This window comes from Falco cherrug, chromosome 6 (assembly GCF_023634085.1).
Source record: "Falco cherrug isolate bFalChe1 chromosome 6, bFalChe1.pri, whole genome shotgun sequence".
Lineage (NCBI taxonomy): Eukaryota > Metazoa > Chordata > Aves > Falconiformes > Falconidae > Falco > Falco cherrug.
Window position 1 is genome coordinate 89143068 of NC_073702.1, and position 18308 is coordinate 89161375.

At 43.5% G+C, this 18308-nt stretch overlaps 1 protein-coding gene across 3 annotated transcripts in view; it reads right to left on the bottom strand.

Annotated features, from left to right (window-relative positions):
- Positions 1-8864: 8864 nt before the first annotated feature.
- Positions 8865-18308, bottom strand: part of AFTPH (aftiphilin) — a 47436-nt gene continuing 37992 nt past the window's right edge. For 2 of the 3 annotated variants that reach the window (XM_055713041.1, XM_055713042.1), the window contains 2 exons: positions 15947-16070; positions 8865-10089 (listed from right to left, as the gene is read on the bottom strand). In XM_055713041.1, the coding sequence (XP_055569016.1) occupies positions 9945-10089; positions 15947-16070 (269 nt within the window). In that variant the 3' untranslated portion in view covers positions 8865-9944. The remainder of the gene's footprint in view (positions 10090-15946; positions 16071-18308) is intronic. The other variant, XR_008732679.1, reaches the window with a different exon arrangement.

The window sequence follows — 18308 nt, forward strand, 5'->3', positions numbered from 1 at the left end:
GTGCTCATATATAACGTGATGCAATTCCACGGCTGTGCAGCTTCCTCTGCCGCTTTACGTTGGGGATGCACGCGAGTTCCTTGCGTGCCTCACGCCGTTCAAACACGCTGCACATACATCCCCGTCTGCAGCACAACAACACCTGCTTGAAAGGTTTCTTTAGAATCTGGAGAGTAGGGCTGTTCTTTGAAGGTGGGAACTTATTTTGGGGCAGCACAGTATATCATTGCATTACTTCATTTTTCATCTCTTGCCAGTAGCGATGTCACCACCCTGCACGCTCTCAGACTTAAAGACCTTTACCGGTTTAGGAACCACTTAGCAACATGCCAGGTGGCAGAAGCTAAATGAGATCTGCTGCCTTATTACAGGCATATTTATCTTTCAAATCCCATAGCTGCAGACAGCACTTTCTGTATCCCTCAAAAAATGAACTTCTCTAGCAGCAACACAGGGAAATCTGTAAAATCCCCCTTGTAAGCGTGTTAAAATCCCCCTTGCCACTGCATGCCACAGCTCTTCCCACCATCACTTGTAAACCGGAGCAGTGACACTGTGTTCACACTCGCAAAATGAGAACGAATCCTCGACCCTGCTGATCCAAAGTGGAATAAGATCGAGATGTCAGCAGGGCAGATTTCTGCACACACAGCCTATTATTCGCTAATGAGGTTTCAGCTGCGATCCTCCTCACTCGCATCCCTGAGATCAAAGCCCACTTCAAAGAGCAGGACGCTTGGACATGGGCTGACAGCGCGTCCCGAGCTCTCTCCCCTAGTGCTGCCGTGCCGCTAGCTGGCCTGGGCAGCGCTGCACCTCACCGGGGCTAGCTGGGGTCTGCTCTAATTGTGCTCTGGTCCGTCTCTGGTCTGACTGTTTTTTCCTGGAGGTTCAGTATATTTTCCAGCATACATAAATGACGCAATACAATGCAACATGCAACACACCAGCTTAGCACAGCACAATCCACATGCGGTTTAAAATAAAATAAAGACTGCAAGGAGATCAGCGCACCTTTTGGAAGACAAAGACAAATACCATCTTTCTTGCCAGGATGGAGGAAAGACCTGCAGAAATCACTTGGAGCTTCAGGTATTCGCTACGCTCCGGGCAGGACCCCTGCTGCTGCGCAGCACTGCCCACGCAGGCGGATGGTACAGCATCCATAGCACCCCACAGGCTGACCCCATCCCTCTTGTTTTCTTAAAACCTGCTCAACTTGGAGGTTTAACTCAAGCCGGGCTAATCCAGGTCTCCTGGGAGTGGAAAATCTCCACTCCCCGTCTCAGGGGAAGGTGGCTTTAACAAGCAGATGGGAATTCAAGCACACACGCTGCAACATTTCAGTCGTTTCCTGAGACAGGCTAATCTCCAAAGCGCCAACATGGTCCTCCGGCACTCCGCATGAATGAAACACTAGGAATCGGAGCCTGTGCCAGCTGCAATGGTCCTACAAGCTGGAAAGGACCAAACTCCCTACCTCTTTGGTCCTGGACTGGGGGAGAATTGGCTCAGGCCATCTCCTGAATGAAAGAGCAGCTCTCCTAATGACTGAGTTCACATTGCCAGCCTGCTAAGGAGCTGCATTGATTGGAAACCTAAAGGACAGCTGTTTGTTCCTCCCTTTCCACCCTGCTTCCTCCTCCCTGGCCAAAGGAGGAGGAAAGTTGCCAGAACAGGCTTCATGTAGGTGGCCAAGGATAGAGAGAAAGGGAGAGGACACCCCTTCAAAATGGAAAAGGAAGGGAAACTGTACCCTTAAGAGCACAAAGCAGCCATACAACCGCTCATTCTGCCATTGTCAGAGGGAGGCAGCTCAGTCCAAGAGAAAGTGGAGTAACCTGCAATAGTCCTAACAGCTGCAAAACACCCGCTGCCAACTGCATGTTGATTCTTAACTTGCTTCAGCATTAACGAAGTGACAAAAGGCTTTAGTGCTCCTAATGAAAACACAGTCCCTGCACTCAGTAAAATAACACAGCCATGAAAAAAACCCTTTTTGGTAGTAGAATTCGTGTGCAAACAGGATTCAGGTCCAACTTGCCCAGACTAGGACAAAACATCTGATGAGATTCGGGGCTGGGGAGGGAGAGGAAAGGGAGGGTTTGAAGGGGTGTGTGTGTGGCACACTTCACGTCCGCTTTCCATTTGTTCCCAAAGCAGCCCTGCTTTCTATTTGGGCTAAAAGTCCCTGTAGTTTAGAAGCCATGATATGATCAGAAAATAAGGCTGTACGGACCCTGAGCCAGCCTTTGCATTTTTGGAAGAGCACGTTAGATATTTTCCACTCTGCTCTGAACTGCTGTGGAGGCTGCTCCCGGACTCTTTCTCCAAGGCTGTAAGGAGCTGAAGCGCATTAGGAAGAGATCCAGCAAAACTCGCTGCCTCAACTTCTTTAAAATCCTTGGACTGGTGAGCGTAAAGGCGTAAGGAAATCAGCAGCCCAACTACTCATGGACTGCCTGCACACAGCCGCCAGCATTCACTTGTTCTTTCCAGGTGGTCTTTTCCACACCCTTCTTTCCCCCAACTGAAAAACCAGCTCCAACCACAGCAAAAATTACAATTCAGCCATATCGCAGCTCTGCAGACCTAAGTGACATCCAGAGGGGACACTAGACAGAGCCAGCTCCGCCACGACCACACACACGTGTCTTCTGCACATCCCACCATACACCCAACCTGCTCCTGGGACCATACAGCTGCCCACTGACTCTGGAAAAGCACACTGGAATGAAGCTGTGCGGCAGGAGCAGCAGGACTCCCCTCCCTTCCCCTGTGCCACTATGACCAAGACTCGTCGCTATCAACGGGGCAGACCTTGACCACCATGTTCTTGGAGATATTTATACCAACAGGCTGCAGCTCACAGTCAGAAATACCACCGGGACTAGCACAGGAGAAGCCAATTTGTCTTGTTTCTTTCACTGCTAGAGTTGGACCCCGTTACAGCCGAATCCCCCAGAGATGCTGTCACAATGCCACCAAAAGGGGTCAGGGTGGGAAGGGAGGGTTTGTTCTCCCCAAAGTACAAGTCCCAAAGGCTCACCCCCCTGCCGAGCCAGGCCAGCTCTGACACAGCGCAGCTCGTCAGGATGGAGCTGACCCCCACAGTGGTCCGTGGGGTTTGCGCCACAGCAAGGCTTGCGGCACTCTCTGTATTACAGCATAAGGCCGTGGCTACCTGAGGTATGCTGGACAACTCCTTTTCCTACGAGGCATCCTCCTGAGCAGCTGGAGGCCAGTCAACAGATTAAGGTCTGATCCAAAGAACTTGCTTTTCTCCCTTTGTGTAATGCCTTCTGAAGACCAGCTCAGGCGAGACAATGCTTCCTGCCATTTATAAGATTAAGGCTGTCTTGAAAACCACACCTGGCTTCAGTAAGCTGCTCTCACTGCAGTTCTTCACCGTCTGAGGGAAACAAACACCAAGTGTTTTATCACTTAAAGATTTAAAAACAATCAAGACACATTTCATTGGAAAAGCAAAGACAAAGGCACAGACAAGCTGCTGAGCTGAGCTGAAACTGCCCCTCTGCTTCCCCTCCATCCCCATTCAATAACTTCATCGCTTTAAGTACGGGAGGCGAGGCTCACACGATGACAGCGGTCCCAGCAGCAAGCCTACCTGTATTCCAGGGGGATTTGCTTGCTAGACCTGGTGTCAACCATGCAAATGCTTGCAGCATGGGACTGCGTGAGCATCTGTGCTAATAACCGCCTCCCCCCACCCCGATGACCCAGCCCTAACAAGCAAGTATCAGTCACAACAGCTCAGCTGCCAACTCTCCTGGTTTCAGCTGGGACAGAGTTAATTTTCTTCCTAGTAGCTGGTGCAGTGCTGTGCTTTGGATTTGGTGTGAGAATAATGTTGGTAACACACTGATGGTTTAGTTGTTGCTATGTAATGCTCATACTAAGTCAAGGACATTTCAGTTCCTTAGCCCCCGACAGTGAGAGGGCCTGGGGGGGTACAAGAAATTGGGAGGGGACACAGCCAGGACAGCTGACCTCAGCTAGCCAAAGGGATATTCCGGACCACAGTACATCATGCTCAGTATATAAGAGCTGGAGGAAGAAGGGAGGGGGGGCCACACATTTGGAGTGATGGCGTTTGCCTTCTCAAGTCACCATTACGTGTGATGGAGCCCTGCTGTCCTGGGGATGGCTGAACACCTGCCTGCCCACAGGAAATGGGGACCAAATTCCTTGCTTTGCTTTGCCTGCATGCGTAGCTTTTGCTTTACCTATTAAACTGTTTTTATCTCAACCCACAAGTTTTCTCACTTTTACTATCCCAAGGAAGCAAGAAAGGGGCTGGGTGGTGCTTAGTTGCCAGCTGGGGCTAAACCGTGACATCAGCACAGGTACAACAGGTCAGCAGCAAATGCCACCTTGGCCAGACAAACAGGTGGAAGCCCAGCAGAGCACCTTAGGGCACACAGCCCGAGAGGGTCAGCTTCATTTTGATGCTTCAGCTTAGTTTATTGCATGCATGGGTACGTATTTTAAACGTACACAACTATGCCAAAAAGATCGTTAAGCATGTGGAAAACCATGCCAGAAAATACGATACCTTAATTTGACTCTCCTTTGAATTAGCTTTTAGTTACAGAGCCTTGTTATTTTGTTTTCCACAAGACCACAGTGTCTTCTAGTTCAGTGAGAAGCATTTTTCTGCCTCACATTCTAAAAGTAGTCCCCAGCCTTATTTAAGGCAGACAGTCCAATTCCTATATGGAGTACAGCATTAGGTGACAAACACTGGATCTGCAGAGGAAGATTTCAGTGCCCATGAACTAGGGACATACTTTTCTTCGGTGACCGTATGGTGAATCTGGGTGTCAGACAGTGAGCGTTCCTCTGTGCTTTGAGAGGTGTGATACCTGTATCAGCCGAGTCCTCCTCAGATTCTGCTGACAACCTACAAAGAGGAGCATGGCGTTTCAAACAAGAGTTGATCTTTGCAACCCTGCTGTAGCACAGGGGCAACAATGTGTATTACAGGTTTAAGAACAGGCTGACAAGTTGAAAGTAAGAGCTCCAGCAGCTTCGGGTGCTTAGCACATGCACCTGACCCCTGGTGCATATTAAACGAGCAAAGCTCCTAACTGCTTAAGCTACATTCTGGAGAAATCAGCATTTCTGCACATCCCAATCAGGCAACTCACACTGGGCACCAAATGACAGAAATGCACAAAAAGAAGCCGGCACAGCTGGCTGCTTCAAGCCAGGAGAGCATCGCACTCCACTGCGCCTTCGCAGTGCCCGCGGGCGGCCATCCTTTCCCTTTAGCTACATGCAGCAGGGGCCCCGTAGGGAAGTTTCACTGCACTATGCTGATTCAGAGAACAAATTTGCGCAGGGCATGAGGCAAGGATTGGGTGAAGACAGGATGATATCTAAGTAACCACTGTCACGTTGCAGATGCATGACAGGAATCAAGCTGCAGTTCCAAATCACAGCAGTGGAGCTTAGCTTTTGAGGATTTGATTTTATACCCACAGACTGGATTTATAATGTACCTCCTTATTTAAAAATACTTTTTAAAGAAGGTCTTTAACATCTGGACTTGTATCAATGCTAAAACAGGCACCAGCAGCTGCATTTAAACCCCTTATGTCTGCAGTTCAGCTCTACCAAAAATAATTGACAGCAATAGTGGGCTGTTGCGACGTGTGCAAGTTACACTCACGTGACGGGTTTGACACATTCTCTCTGCAGTACAGTAACACAAAGACTTGGGTCTGAGGCTCAGTTCCAGATTTTGGAGAAAAGCAGCTAGTGGGCACAGTGTGTGCACCTGTAATCCATCCCAGGCTTTCTCTCCTCTCCAAATGCCCCTGCTCCTCACGCTTGTATCCCACTTTCTCCACCACCTGCTCCTCCTATAGCTATCCCAGCTGCCTGCACTCCCAGCCCGGCTTCACCTTCTTATTTCCCCTGCTCAGAGCTTCTCCCGAGCTTTTGCTTTGTATTTTCTTCCAGCAACTCCTCACCTTGTGTTGTTTCCTCCTATCTCCCTTTCAAGTTGCCGGTTCACCTAAGGGAGCAGGCCAGGCTGCTCGCTGCCTTGACTGGCTGTGCTCTTCAGCAGAGAGGCCAGACTACGAAGAACTCTCCTTTCGCAGCAGGCACTCCTAGCAGGTGCCATAAGCTTCTATAAATTATACTCAAGTGTATTTTGCAACTATCCTGTATTTTCGGACTGCTCTGAAATTCAAAAGATAACTCTGCATGGGTGCAGAACTGTCACAAAAGAGATGCCCCTAGACACAAGCGGTTGGGTCAAAGCTGATCCATCCGTCTTGCACGCTTTGAGCTGTTTCACTTGCATCCTATAAAGACTACTAGATACTCAGCGCAAGCACGGCAGTCCTGCAGTCCAACAACAACTTTCCACACGTTGATTTCATTACCAGGTAAAATTCTGTACAACAATCTCATGTGATGAAGGGTTAACTTCAGTACACAGTAATTGCATCTGAGGGCATCTACGTAAATCATTTGCAAGCTTTAATTTTTGGCATCTCAAAATGAATCTGTCACGCTAATGATATTCTGAGAAGGTCTTAACGTTTCAAGTGCTGTGGGAAGTGCAGCTCTGCTAACACCTGCAGCAGGTGGTAATGCTGCTGGTAAGTCAGCGCTGAACCGCCGGGTGTCAGAGTGCAGTCTCTTGGATAATCCAAGCTGAGTCCAGCTCTTCTTAGCAGTCACTCAGGGGCCTGCAGCTCGCTTCACAGTGGGAGTTTTGGACTTTGCTTCATGGCCATGTTCCAACTCAGGCAATTGCATCTGAACCAAGTGGCCTCTGCTGCTTCTGTTGCACGGGCACATAAGCCCCTCGCTATTAAATGACACTAGTTCTGGAGTGAATGTGATACGCATTGACATGTCTGATGACAATGCAGAGCAACACGTATGTGCAGAAAGTATCGGTTACCGTCCTGCCCATAAACCTACTGGCAAGACTAAACCCATATGGCACGCTGTATCAATGGGAACGGCATGCAAGGACAACCCTCTGCAGCCGGATCTGCTAGGCAAAACTTTCTGCGTAAGAACAAAGCTGTCTGTACACAACAGGAGAGAGGTAGTTCAGCCTGTCTGTCCATGCCACAATCGACCAGCAACAGGCAGGCTTAAGCTAGGAGACAAAAAGCAATGCTACATTTTAAGGCAAGCAGCATCCAACTCAAAAGGGTGAATTATAGACAGAAGATTTATGTCTTTCGGCAGCGTGAAGGTCTACAGGATGCGATTGAGGGGGGGGGGGGGGGCGCGCGCAGAAAGAACATAAAAACCTCATAAACACACTGTAGGTTGGTACCAGGTTTCATAAAGTTTCAGATGGGTACATCCGTCACAATAGAAATCTCCTTTCCCCCCCCCCCCCCCCCCGCCACTTCTCCCCCTCCCCCACCTACGGCGGGCCACCAGTACTGCACTTGGAGACTGGAAGACAAATGGGCAGCTGCCTCTAGAGGCAATTGTGAGGAGACTAAAGATCAACTTGCAGCTGGCACTTCCACCCCCACCTCTCCTTAATACTTCAGTCCACATGCTTCCAGACAAGGATCACGAGTCAGCTCCTAAACATATTCTCCTTGAAACAATAGCTATAGCGCTCTGCCGCAGCTATACCACTACTCTGGCTCCAAGGGACACGCCACAGTTGGGAAAACAAAAGGACCAATTTCAACCCACAGCAGCCCACCACCAGAACTGAATGATATATGCACACACGAAAGAATACTATGGTAAACCTGTAAGATCAGCAATGCTAATTTTGACATGTAGCAGGCATGAAGTCAGTACCGTAACGAAAATCTGCAGAGGCAGCAAACAGAAGTGGTTTTGGGGCTACATGATAAAGCAGATGGCTTCTGCATAAACCTTTGCAGCTAGCACAGGGTGCGGTTTGACACCGCAGCACTGTGCACTGCAGTACTAATTAGAGGTCAAATGAGCCAATTTAGCCTTTACATATTAACTTTATCACAACTGTCGGAGCTGCTCTCTCAATTCTGAGTAGCCACCACTCGCTGAAACTCCCGTGTCCACAAAGGTGGAACTCCAGCGCTCACCTCTCCAGGACATTTAAAGAGGAAAGAAGCTTCCTTTTGCCAGGGCATTTCAGCTTACCAGCCAATGACATCAAACTTCCAACTCTCTGACCCAAGTGCTATCAGACGATAAAGAATTCAACAAAACAGTAAGAAAATGCATTGGAGATTTCCCAAAACTAAATATTAAATGATGAACTGGCAGTGACTACGGAGCACTTAAAGAGCTGTGCACATAGTAAAGGTTAGCCATGGGAAAGTCTACGCCCAGGCAAAGCACCTTCAAGACATATCAGCACCCAGAGCATGCCTTACCTGCAGCCAGTTCACCGATACCCGCTGAAGAGGTGCTGCTGAAAGAGCTACAGTGCAAGCTAACATGTTAGGTAGGAAACTTAAGTGAATGCTATGTTTACATTTTTATTTCTAGCTAGGCAAAACCAGTTGTCCTTTCTCACCTCACCATAATTTGTGTTCACTACAGCTGAGTATCACCAAGTACTGTGAAGAAGTCTCTAATCCAAATTACCAACATGTCTTGAGCCACATCGCCCCACCAGCCAGAAGGCTAGCTGGAGCCAGAAATAAAAGGCTACATCACAACACGTCAAAGAGGCAGGACAATTAAAGTCTGCTGCTCCTTCTGCAGGACCCCAACAGGTGTGTTTTGAGGGACTGTGCCACACAAATTAGAATGTTCTACTGTTCAATGCAGTGCATTGATTTTACCATGAACACAAATGTGAATGATGTATACGCATGCTGTATAAAAAGACAGCAGACTATATACGTACGTATCTTTTAAATTATTTTATTTTGTGTAAGCTAAAAGGAAATTTACACACTTAAATCTCAAAAGACCTTGGGCATGCACATTGACCTTTTTAGAGGTTCTTCTACATAACTCTCTTTTTTTCCATAGGAATTTCCCCAGACATTTACAACCCATAGTTTTTTACTGTATATACAGCCTAAAACCATAGCAATCTATGATTATGTCATTTTACACTGTGCAAAATCAAACAGGAATAGTGGTACAACAGAACATAAAAATTTTAAACAGGTAAATTTCATTTTAAGACATTCATATAGTTTTGGTCCTTCTTTTCCAAATCAAACTGATTAAAAGCAGACAACCTTCTAATGACCAAAAAAATCAAGTGTTTAGACAGTGATCCATAACTGGAACAAGAAGTTACTGACAGCATACCTTTCAAAAGGCTATATAGTGACAGAGCCATACTATTGAAATTGAAGAACATAAAAATTGATCAGCCAACCAATCAAACAGGGGGAGGGGACTGGGGAGAAGAAAAAGAAAAAACACATCTTAAGCTTGTTAAAACACAAAAGAAATTACTGGGTCTTAAAGAAACAACAACAACTGAAAACCTGCAAAGGGACAAAGTAACCTTTTCTTCCCCCCACCCCCCACCCCCAGCAATAAGTATTTTAATATATGCAGGAAAGAAAGATGCTCAATGCAATCTAAAAACCTTTACGGGGGACTTCACAGATTGTGAAGATTGAAGTTTTCATTATGTGTTTCTAGGATATTTTTTTTTAACTTTTTAAAGTTTTGTAAGAAGGACACCACCAGTGTATTTCACAAAGACATAAATGTATACATCCCAGCACAACAAAAAGAATAGATCTTCCAAAAGATTTGCCCCCAATTATTTACATTTTTCTCTAATATAAATTTAGGACTCCAGTATGTAAATAAATATACATTACTATGTATACCTTTCTAGTGCTGCTTACCAACAAATCATCTGAACTTGATTTTTTTTTAATTAAAGCAAGATTGCTTTTTACGACCCACAGAGGGAAGGAAAAAAAAAAATCAATAGAAAACGTCCAATTCACATCACTTTAGTCTACCTTTTCTTGGCAGCTTGTTGAAGGTGTTAATGTGGCTGGGAACATCAACACCTTGGCATGCATGAAAGTTAAGTCAGGAAGGCTAGAAATCACCTTGGCAGCCTCTTCACTAAGATGTTCTTCTTTTTTAGGCTTCCTGTTGAGAAAAGAACAAAGTGCATTAATCCAGTACCTGATATCCCTCGGATCACTGGGAGAATCGCTGATTGAAGCAATGTTCTGTCAGTTTGTCTCCTATTGACAGGCACTTCTGTAAGCTACTTGAAGGTAGTCTAATGTTATAATATCTACCTGCCTACCAACAAAAGGTTAACATAGAAAGTCAGCAGAATGTTCCTGCATATTGTTGTAATAAGGGGAAAAAATACCCCGATTTCCTATTTAGATGCTGATTTTTTTTTTTTTTTTGGCAGGTTCCAGTGTGAAGAGACAGCCATGCCCATATTCTAGGGATAAGACAACTGGAGCTTTAGTTCTAAACTACCTAAATCCAGTACTATCTTTCAAAACAAAGTGGAAAAATCTTGAAAGGATACCAAGAAGTTCCTAACTTACTTCTTAATACTTTTAAAATAAAAGGGTACTTATGCTGTGTTTCCAACAAGACCATTCTCAGATGATACATCACATCGTTCCACAGGGTGATCCACAAACCCTTTTTTCCCCCCAGGGCTCATCAGCAGCAAAAGGTGGCTCACAACTTGTAGCTACTTGCTTTGAAGTGCAGTAGTATTTGTAGCTATAATGATACACACAGCAGTTTGGGAACCACTGGTGTTTACTTTGCCTTTTGCATTATTCACAAGAATTACTGAGTGCAAATGAATAAAGAGGTCTGAATCCCATGTGCTTGGTTCTCACCATTATGCAAAACCCTCACATTTCCTAGGTAAAACGAAGCCTGGCTCAGACTGCTACAGAAGACCCCTCCCCTCCTCTGCCCAAAAATCCATACTTTACAGACATCTGGTTTATATTTAAAGAACACTGCTTATTACTAGAAAGTGTCAGTTTCCCATCAAACATTATTCCTGTTTCAAAAAGGCACCTGCTACACCCTGTAATGACATTAGGAACTCTAGCTGAACAAGCTCCCTCATCTTTGGGGCAAAAAACAGACAAAAGGCTTGAACCAAATAAACTGCCTTTCCCTAGAATGCCTCAGAGATTCCCTTTCGATCTTGTCCTATCTATAAACTTCAAACTGAGCCTGTGAGAAGGCAATGACCACTCCCATCACAAAGCAGCATGTACTTCTATTTTCTTTTGCCAGCGCCCGTTAGTATTGTTTCCTGAGGTGACCAGAGATCAGGGGAAAGCAAGGGGCTACGTGTTTGCTTCAGCAGCTGTCTCAGAATTTCATAGCTAGGAAGCAAAGAAAAGAAGAGCTGGAGTCAAACTCATCCTTGACATCACTGTCAGTGATGATCATTGTGTTGACACTGAACTATCACTTCTGTTTGCTACTTGAAATCTCCACTTGATTAAAGATCTCTAGATGAGGCAGCCTAGATACTAAATCTGACTTTCCTTCGCTAGAATAGCAGTATTTTCTTTTCTCTGCTGCAGTGGAATTTCATGAGCCACTGACTAGGCAGATTACCAAATTCTGGAGGATAAACAAAGCTGTGTGCTGGATTTACTGAGGGAAGAAGCAGAGAGCCAATATGTGGCTCCTTCTCCAACAACTTCACAGTCAGCTCTGTTTGTGCTCGAAGGACTATCCCTGAGCTGTTGAAATGTCATTCTCACCCACCACTGTGTTATCAGTATCTGGTGCCACTATTAGTAATCACTTACCACTAGCCTCTTAAAGGTACAAACCCCTGGTGATCAAGGACTTAGAGCTAACAAAGGAGTGTTTGACACAGGAAGCCAGAGGAAGAGGGCTGACCCAAAGATCTGCATTAAAAGGAGTTCCTGTAATTGTTAATCAGGCACCGAGATGGAGCTCACACACTCCTTGCTATTTATATGCCTCTTCCTCCTCTGCTCAACTGTGGCATGCTAAGAAATGGCACTCCAGGATCCCAGAGGCAGTGTTGCATTTTATATGCAGGACCTTTACCATGGGAGGATGCTATCGCTCTTGCTGTACTAGCTGGTCTCTGCAACATCACTGTAGAACATGCTCACCAGTGACCACAGTCAGATGTGAATCTCATACAATTACTGAATGCTCCCCTCCTGGCTGGAGGCCCTTTGCAGTAATTTATGTACCTAATGTGCTCTGTAAAGAGTACCTATACAGAAGGACAAGCTAACACAGCAAACATTATTTAATTATGACCAAGTTACAGCAATAGATACAATCACCTGGCAATGAGACTCAGAACCTTTTTTAAAATCATCTCAGTGCAGAGAGGGATGAGACAGCCTAAAGCCTCCAGCCTCCATTCCTTGCCGGAGAGGGCCAGGTTCTTCTGGAAGACAATAAAACTGGACACTGCAAGTACCCTTTCTGGGAAGCTGTCAACACCTTCAGTAGCAAATGTCACCCAGTCAACCTTAAAGAACTACTCATTAACTCTCTAAATTTAGAAGACAAAGTAGCACCATCACTGCAGAGTGTTCTTACCCTTAAAACTTGAACTGCCAAATAACTGTGGTGTCTTTTGAAAGAGGCAAGAGGAATAACCATGTTAGGTGCATTAATTTCAGCCACCACTTTTGCTGAAGAAGTTCCCATTGTTAAGAGCTTCTTTTGCTAAACCCTGGTCTGTAGGGGGGTGTTACAGATCTTCTCTTGGTTATGCACTCTTAACTTCTAGATGCCATAGCATGCAGGAAGGACACCCAAGTGAGCAGATGTCAGTGGCAGCTGTTACGAGTTCCGTCTGCTTTGGAACCAGAAGTTTTGATTACTAAACCATGAAAGGACCCAGCCCTGGCTCAAAACAAGGTCTCTGCCCCATTCAGGTTTTAAAACTACCCCCATCCATCTCTTCTCTTAAGATTACATTTCCTCCCAAGACAGAGGACAGAAAGGATGCCCTTATGTAAGCACCTGTGCCAGTTCATCTACCTGTCGACTCAAAGATTGCTTTTCAAAGGCAGGTTAACGCTAAGCTGCAAGAAATGAGCCAGCGTGACAGGCAGGAAAGTCGTTGGAAGAAAGTTTAGCAAGAAATAGGGAATGCTTTGTCCATGTGTCACTCACACCTTACTGTTCTGTTTTGCATTCCAACCCCTTCCTGCAGTGTTCAAGTCTTTCAGGACTTCAGTCATATCTCATGTTTGCAAAGAGTTCTGTGGATAGCACCAGCAAGGTCAGGCTCTAATAACAACGAGCTGGTTAGAGAAATGCACTATAAAAAACCCCCAGTCACTCTGTTATTAAAAGTTAGCCTGCTTCATCTAACATTGCCCCCAAGCAGTATTTCTAGTTTAAATGAGGGTTTCGGCCCTTTCTTGGAAAGGTATCTGTTCTGCTCTTCTTCAAAAAGACAGCAGATAAGCTTTTGATCTCTGCCAATTCTCTGGAACCCGGCAAGGCTGCCGAGTCTCTGTGGAATGCTGTGCTGGATCCCTGACCTTCAACACTTGCTGCTGCTGTGAAGGCTTCAGGCTCCAGCTGAGGGGGAAGTTTCCTTCCTCTCCCAACACTTTCCTTCTGAGAAGCTGACTTTCCAGCTTCAGGTAATGGGTTTGCAAGCAAAAGATGGGGCTACTTCACACAAAGACGACTCTTTACATGGCTCTCTACAGCTGAACAATGGTATTTTCACTCTAAACTTTACCCTAAAGATCCTAACTTCAGACAAGTTACAGCCATGGGATAGCCTTAGCCCAACTGAAGTTGCCATCAAAGTGATATGGCCACTGGCCACATCTTCCCCTGATCAGTTACCATGAATAGCTAACAGTCCACATTTCCAGGTTGTTGCATGAATGTCATCTTTGTTAACCTGGCAGCATCCAGCCACTCCTATTTTAAAGTCTTCAGTTCAGTAAGAATAAAAAAAAAATTCAAAAGAAAACCAGTTTATTACAAAAAGCTAACATACTGCTACACATTTGGCATATTGCTGAGATAAATCCTTCTTATTTCTCTAAAGGTTTCTAGCTTGAAAAAAAGACTGCTTTTCTTTTGGAGAGCATGAAATAAAAATTGAAAACACTTGAAATTTTTAAAATTCAGAGTTACAAAAACATACAAAATGTATTGAATGCTGCAAACAGCTGCTTTAAAACACCTAACCTTTGTGTGTGTCTGAACTTAACTGCCAAGTCTGAGGTCCACAGCCTCTCTCTACAGCCTGATATATTGCTGCAGTACAGACCTAGAACCTCTTCCTATCAGTAAGCAATGTTCTCCAGAACAGGGGAAGAACTTTGACATCTAGATAAAGAGCTTTAACAGCACAAGCAAGAGCTTTCAGGTGCGCTGTGGAACCACTGGAAAAAAATCCAAACCGCTCCTATCAAAAACTAACGATACAGAAAAATGAAGGTCAACATTCATTTAAGCAAAGCAGGCTTCCCTGTTCCTTTGTAAAGAAAAAGTAAACTAAGACATGTTAAAGCAAATAAGCAGGTACAAATCTAAAAGAGGAGATAAAAATAACAGAGGTACATTTCAAATTGGTATGTCCTGCTGTGAATTTGTGGTTACTTTTAAATTAGACAGAATATATTACAAAAATATTTCAACCATAACTATGTTTTCTAATTAGTGAAAGTCAAACTTTCCTACTAGTGTATCTTCAGAAAGAGTATATGCACTCCACGGAGAGAAAAATAGGCAATCCAAAAGCTGAGCCACAAAAAAATCAGCACTGAAGTGTGGAGTTCCCTCTACTGGTTCTCCTATGACATTTCATGGCTTGTTGAAATTTTTTATTCAGTGTTCACCGAACACTCTCGCTGCAGGAACACTAGCCAGACAGTTTTCTCAATTAAAGAATATGTTTTAGAAGAGCACTTGAAAATCATAATTTTAGCCATTTTACGAAAGCCAGCTGTCTCCCAACACTACAAATTACTACCTTTGCCACACCTCTTCCACTGTGCCTCCCGAGTGCTATGCTGCATCAAAACCTATCTACTTTTTAGAGTGCCGAATAAACCCTAAAGCTCACTTACGAGTGAGGATATGTTACTATTTATTAGTTGCTTTGCAACTAATAATCGTTGCATGTTGAGGCACACATTTCTTCAACAACAGAAATGTTTTATTTGGTGAGAATCACTCAGTGATTCTTTAATGGGCACTGGCATTAATTACATGTTCAGACAGTCCAGGATTCTACTGCTAAGATATGCATTCAAAAAACAAACCAAAGAATCAAGCTCATAAATGGAGAGACTATTCTGCACACATTCAACAGGTCAGACTTCAAGGAAGATATCTGACACCTAAAACCTTTATATAGGTTCTACCTATAAAAAAAGTACAGAACTACTTTACACGGGATCCAGGAAGCAGAAAGGACATCCTAAACCAACTACATTGGTTTATTTGCTTGTTCCTTCACTTGCAACAGCAAAATGAACCTGATGTTTGGTCACTGAAGTTCTGACAGGTGCTAGAAATATATGTGAAGGGACAAGTATCATCACACTTATTAGTCAGTTTTATCATTTTACTTGTGGAAGTTTCCGTATCTATAAATCACAGAGGACTGAAGAGGGTCTTCTGTTAAAGTCCCAGGTCACCGAACTGCAGGGGTCAGTTCACTCCTCCACTCGTAGGAATGAGCTCTGCTCTTCAGAAAGCCACTTGCTACAGTTCACTCTCTGGCTCTAGGCTTTTTAAACTTAGGTTCTGGTGATCTTTCTCGTTCAGCTCATGAACTGTTTCCCATCTTATTTTAGAGTTCTACGATAACTTGAAATATGAACTACAGCACTATGGATTTCATATTTAATTATTAAATTTAAGCCTTTTGATCATTCAAGAACTTCTGACCTAAAATAGCATACACATTCAGTTCTCACATTTCATGCTACCCTTAGAAACAGAAGAAAAAAGCATAACAAAGAGTATTTACCTTGTGGACGTGCTTGCCTTCTCCACTGTGGACATGAGTCTTGCAAATGCATCAGTCACTCTGTTGCTTGCATTGGAAGTTTCCAGTTTTGAGGTTGTCAATTCATACAACTCAGGATCCACACCTTATAGTATAAAATTATAATCAGTGATGGTTGGAGGCAAGTATAGCCACAATTAGCCACAGACCAACTTGCTAGACACTGTTTTCTGTAAACATCTGAATTATAATTTTAAGATACATGAAAAGAACATGACAGAACATGTCTGTATTTCTGGAACACTGTCCTCTCTCCCCACCCTTTTTCAGTAGCTTTTATAGTGGTACTACAAAACACACACATATTGGATCAAGTCTGGCATAAAGGTCTCAGTCTACAAGTAAACAAAACAAATTTGATTTACCTTTTAGAGTGAAACACCTGTAAAAATGTCAGCTGGGTTAAAATGGATTGTTTCAATTACTTCAACTCAACTGTATTAAAAGAATCCTACATGTCAACATGGACCAACTCTTCAACAAGAGATTACACACAACACTGGCATGCATTAGAGTGCATTTAGCATCTTGCTTTTCACAAGAGGTTGTGTTAAAAAAAAAATAAGTCAGGAAAAGCAGCTTTCATGATACATCAAAGTGGAATGGCATTAAAAGTTACATACTAATAGGTATAACGCTACCAAAACTTTTAGTCTATGCTCCTTTTTAATTTTTCAAGTATTTATAAAGCATCAAGTATATGGATGTTTCAGCCTGGATTTGCTAGTTTCAGGTATCTTAAGTCAAATGCTGAATTTTGACATCACATACATTGCAAACAGATTTCAAATTTTATCAGCAGAGGTCATTCTGAAAACAATGCAAACAATGGAAACCTGCATCCAAAAAGATAGGTATGTAGGGGTAAAATTCTATCTGCTTAATAACAAGCATCACATCTCAGCAGGAAGTAGTTCTAGAATTTTCAGTTATTAAGTATGCTTTCTTTAAGAAAGTCTCCATGAATTATCAAAATAAATCAAGAGGAAAGACTATTAGAACACATTTTGTTGCTTAGAAGCATTTTAAATTGGTGATATTCCTCTAGTTACAGCTATTTCATGCTTCACGGATTTAAATGAAGTGTGAACATGTGCCATCCACAATTAGTATTTTTCAAAAGCAGCACAGAATTTTTCTGCAGAAGCATCATGTGTTACAGACACCTGCATTCTAAACAAGTGTAACACCAGTGCTAGCTGGTTCGGACAACACAGAAGCATTTCACACTACTGAGAACAAACACTGCAGATACTCGGACACGATGGTCTCATGCTACCCAATATAAAACCAGCATTTATAAATTGATGTGCCGATGATTCTACCCAGTTTACTTGACGATTAAGACGATTTTTTAAGTACTCCTGAAATACTGGAAGATCACTAAATAAAAAATAAAAACTCTGTGCCTATTATCCTGCCTTTTCCACCCAGTAATTGCAGGACTACATGCGCAAACAGACAAGGTTAATAATCCTCATTCCTGCTTTGCTGGAACTCTCCCCAGGCACTGTGTCTTGGCCATTCGTCATTTGTGCACAAGTACTTTTTCATTGTTGGGAAACTAAGCTGACCAAAAAGTAAAATTAAGAAAAACATCTGGTTAAGCTGCAGGAAGGTAGTGGGGCAGGGAGAAGATTTACTGAAATATGAGTTGATTAGAAATTTATCAGCTGTCCTTTCAACATACGTTTTTATAAGTCTGGATTTTCAACATTAATTTCATCCAGTTTCATGCAAAACATCAAAAATGTACTGTCCTGAGACCAGTATACCAAGACTAAGTATTGTCAGATGTTTACAGAACTTGGAAATAGGAAAAAGCCCAACTATTCCATAAAATATCCACTTTCAATCAGGGAGAGTAAGACTTTAAGAAATACACTTGGACTTGCAGAAGCCTGCGAAATCCCATTAAGGTACCAATTGTAAAACTAATTGAAATAAGGAGTCCTTTGACATGCAACTCTGCAACAAATGTTAAATGCAACCTTGTAAGTTACATTATTTAGATATTCACATTTATGTTCCTGAATTCATTTTCATTGTAGTGCGATGTCACTGCTCAATTTACTGTACTTTAGGGACCTCTTACTCAGTAAGATTTATGTTAAACTATTACCATAAAAATAAAACAATACACGAAATCTGTGGCAACATACTAGAAACAAGTAACTCCTCATTTGTGATGCAGAAGGCAAATTTTTATAAAAAAGTTATTTTGGCTACTGATGAATCACACTGAGAAGAATACAGCATAGGTCTATAGTAAGCAAAACGAAGGTCTTCAGAGAAAGAACAAACTTCTACTGATAAATGTTTC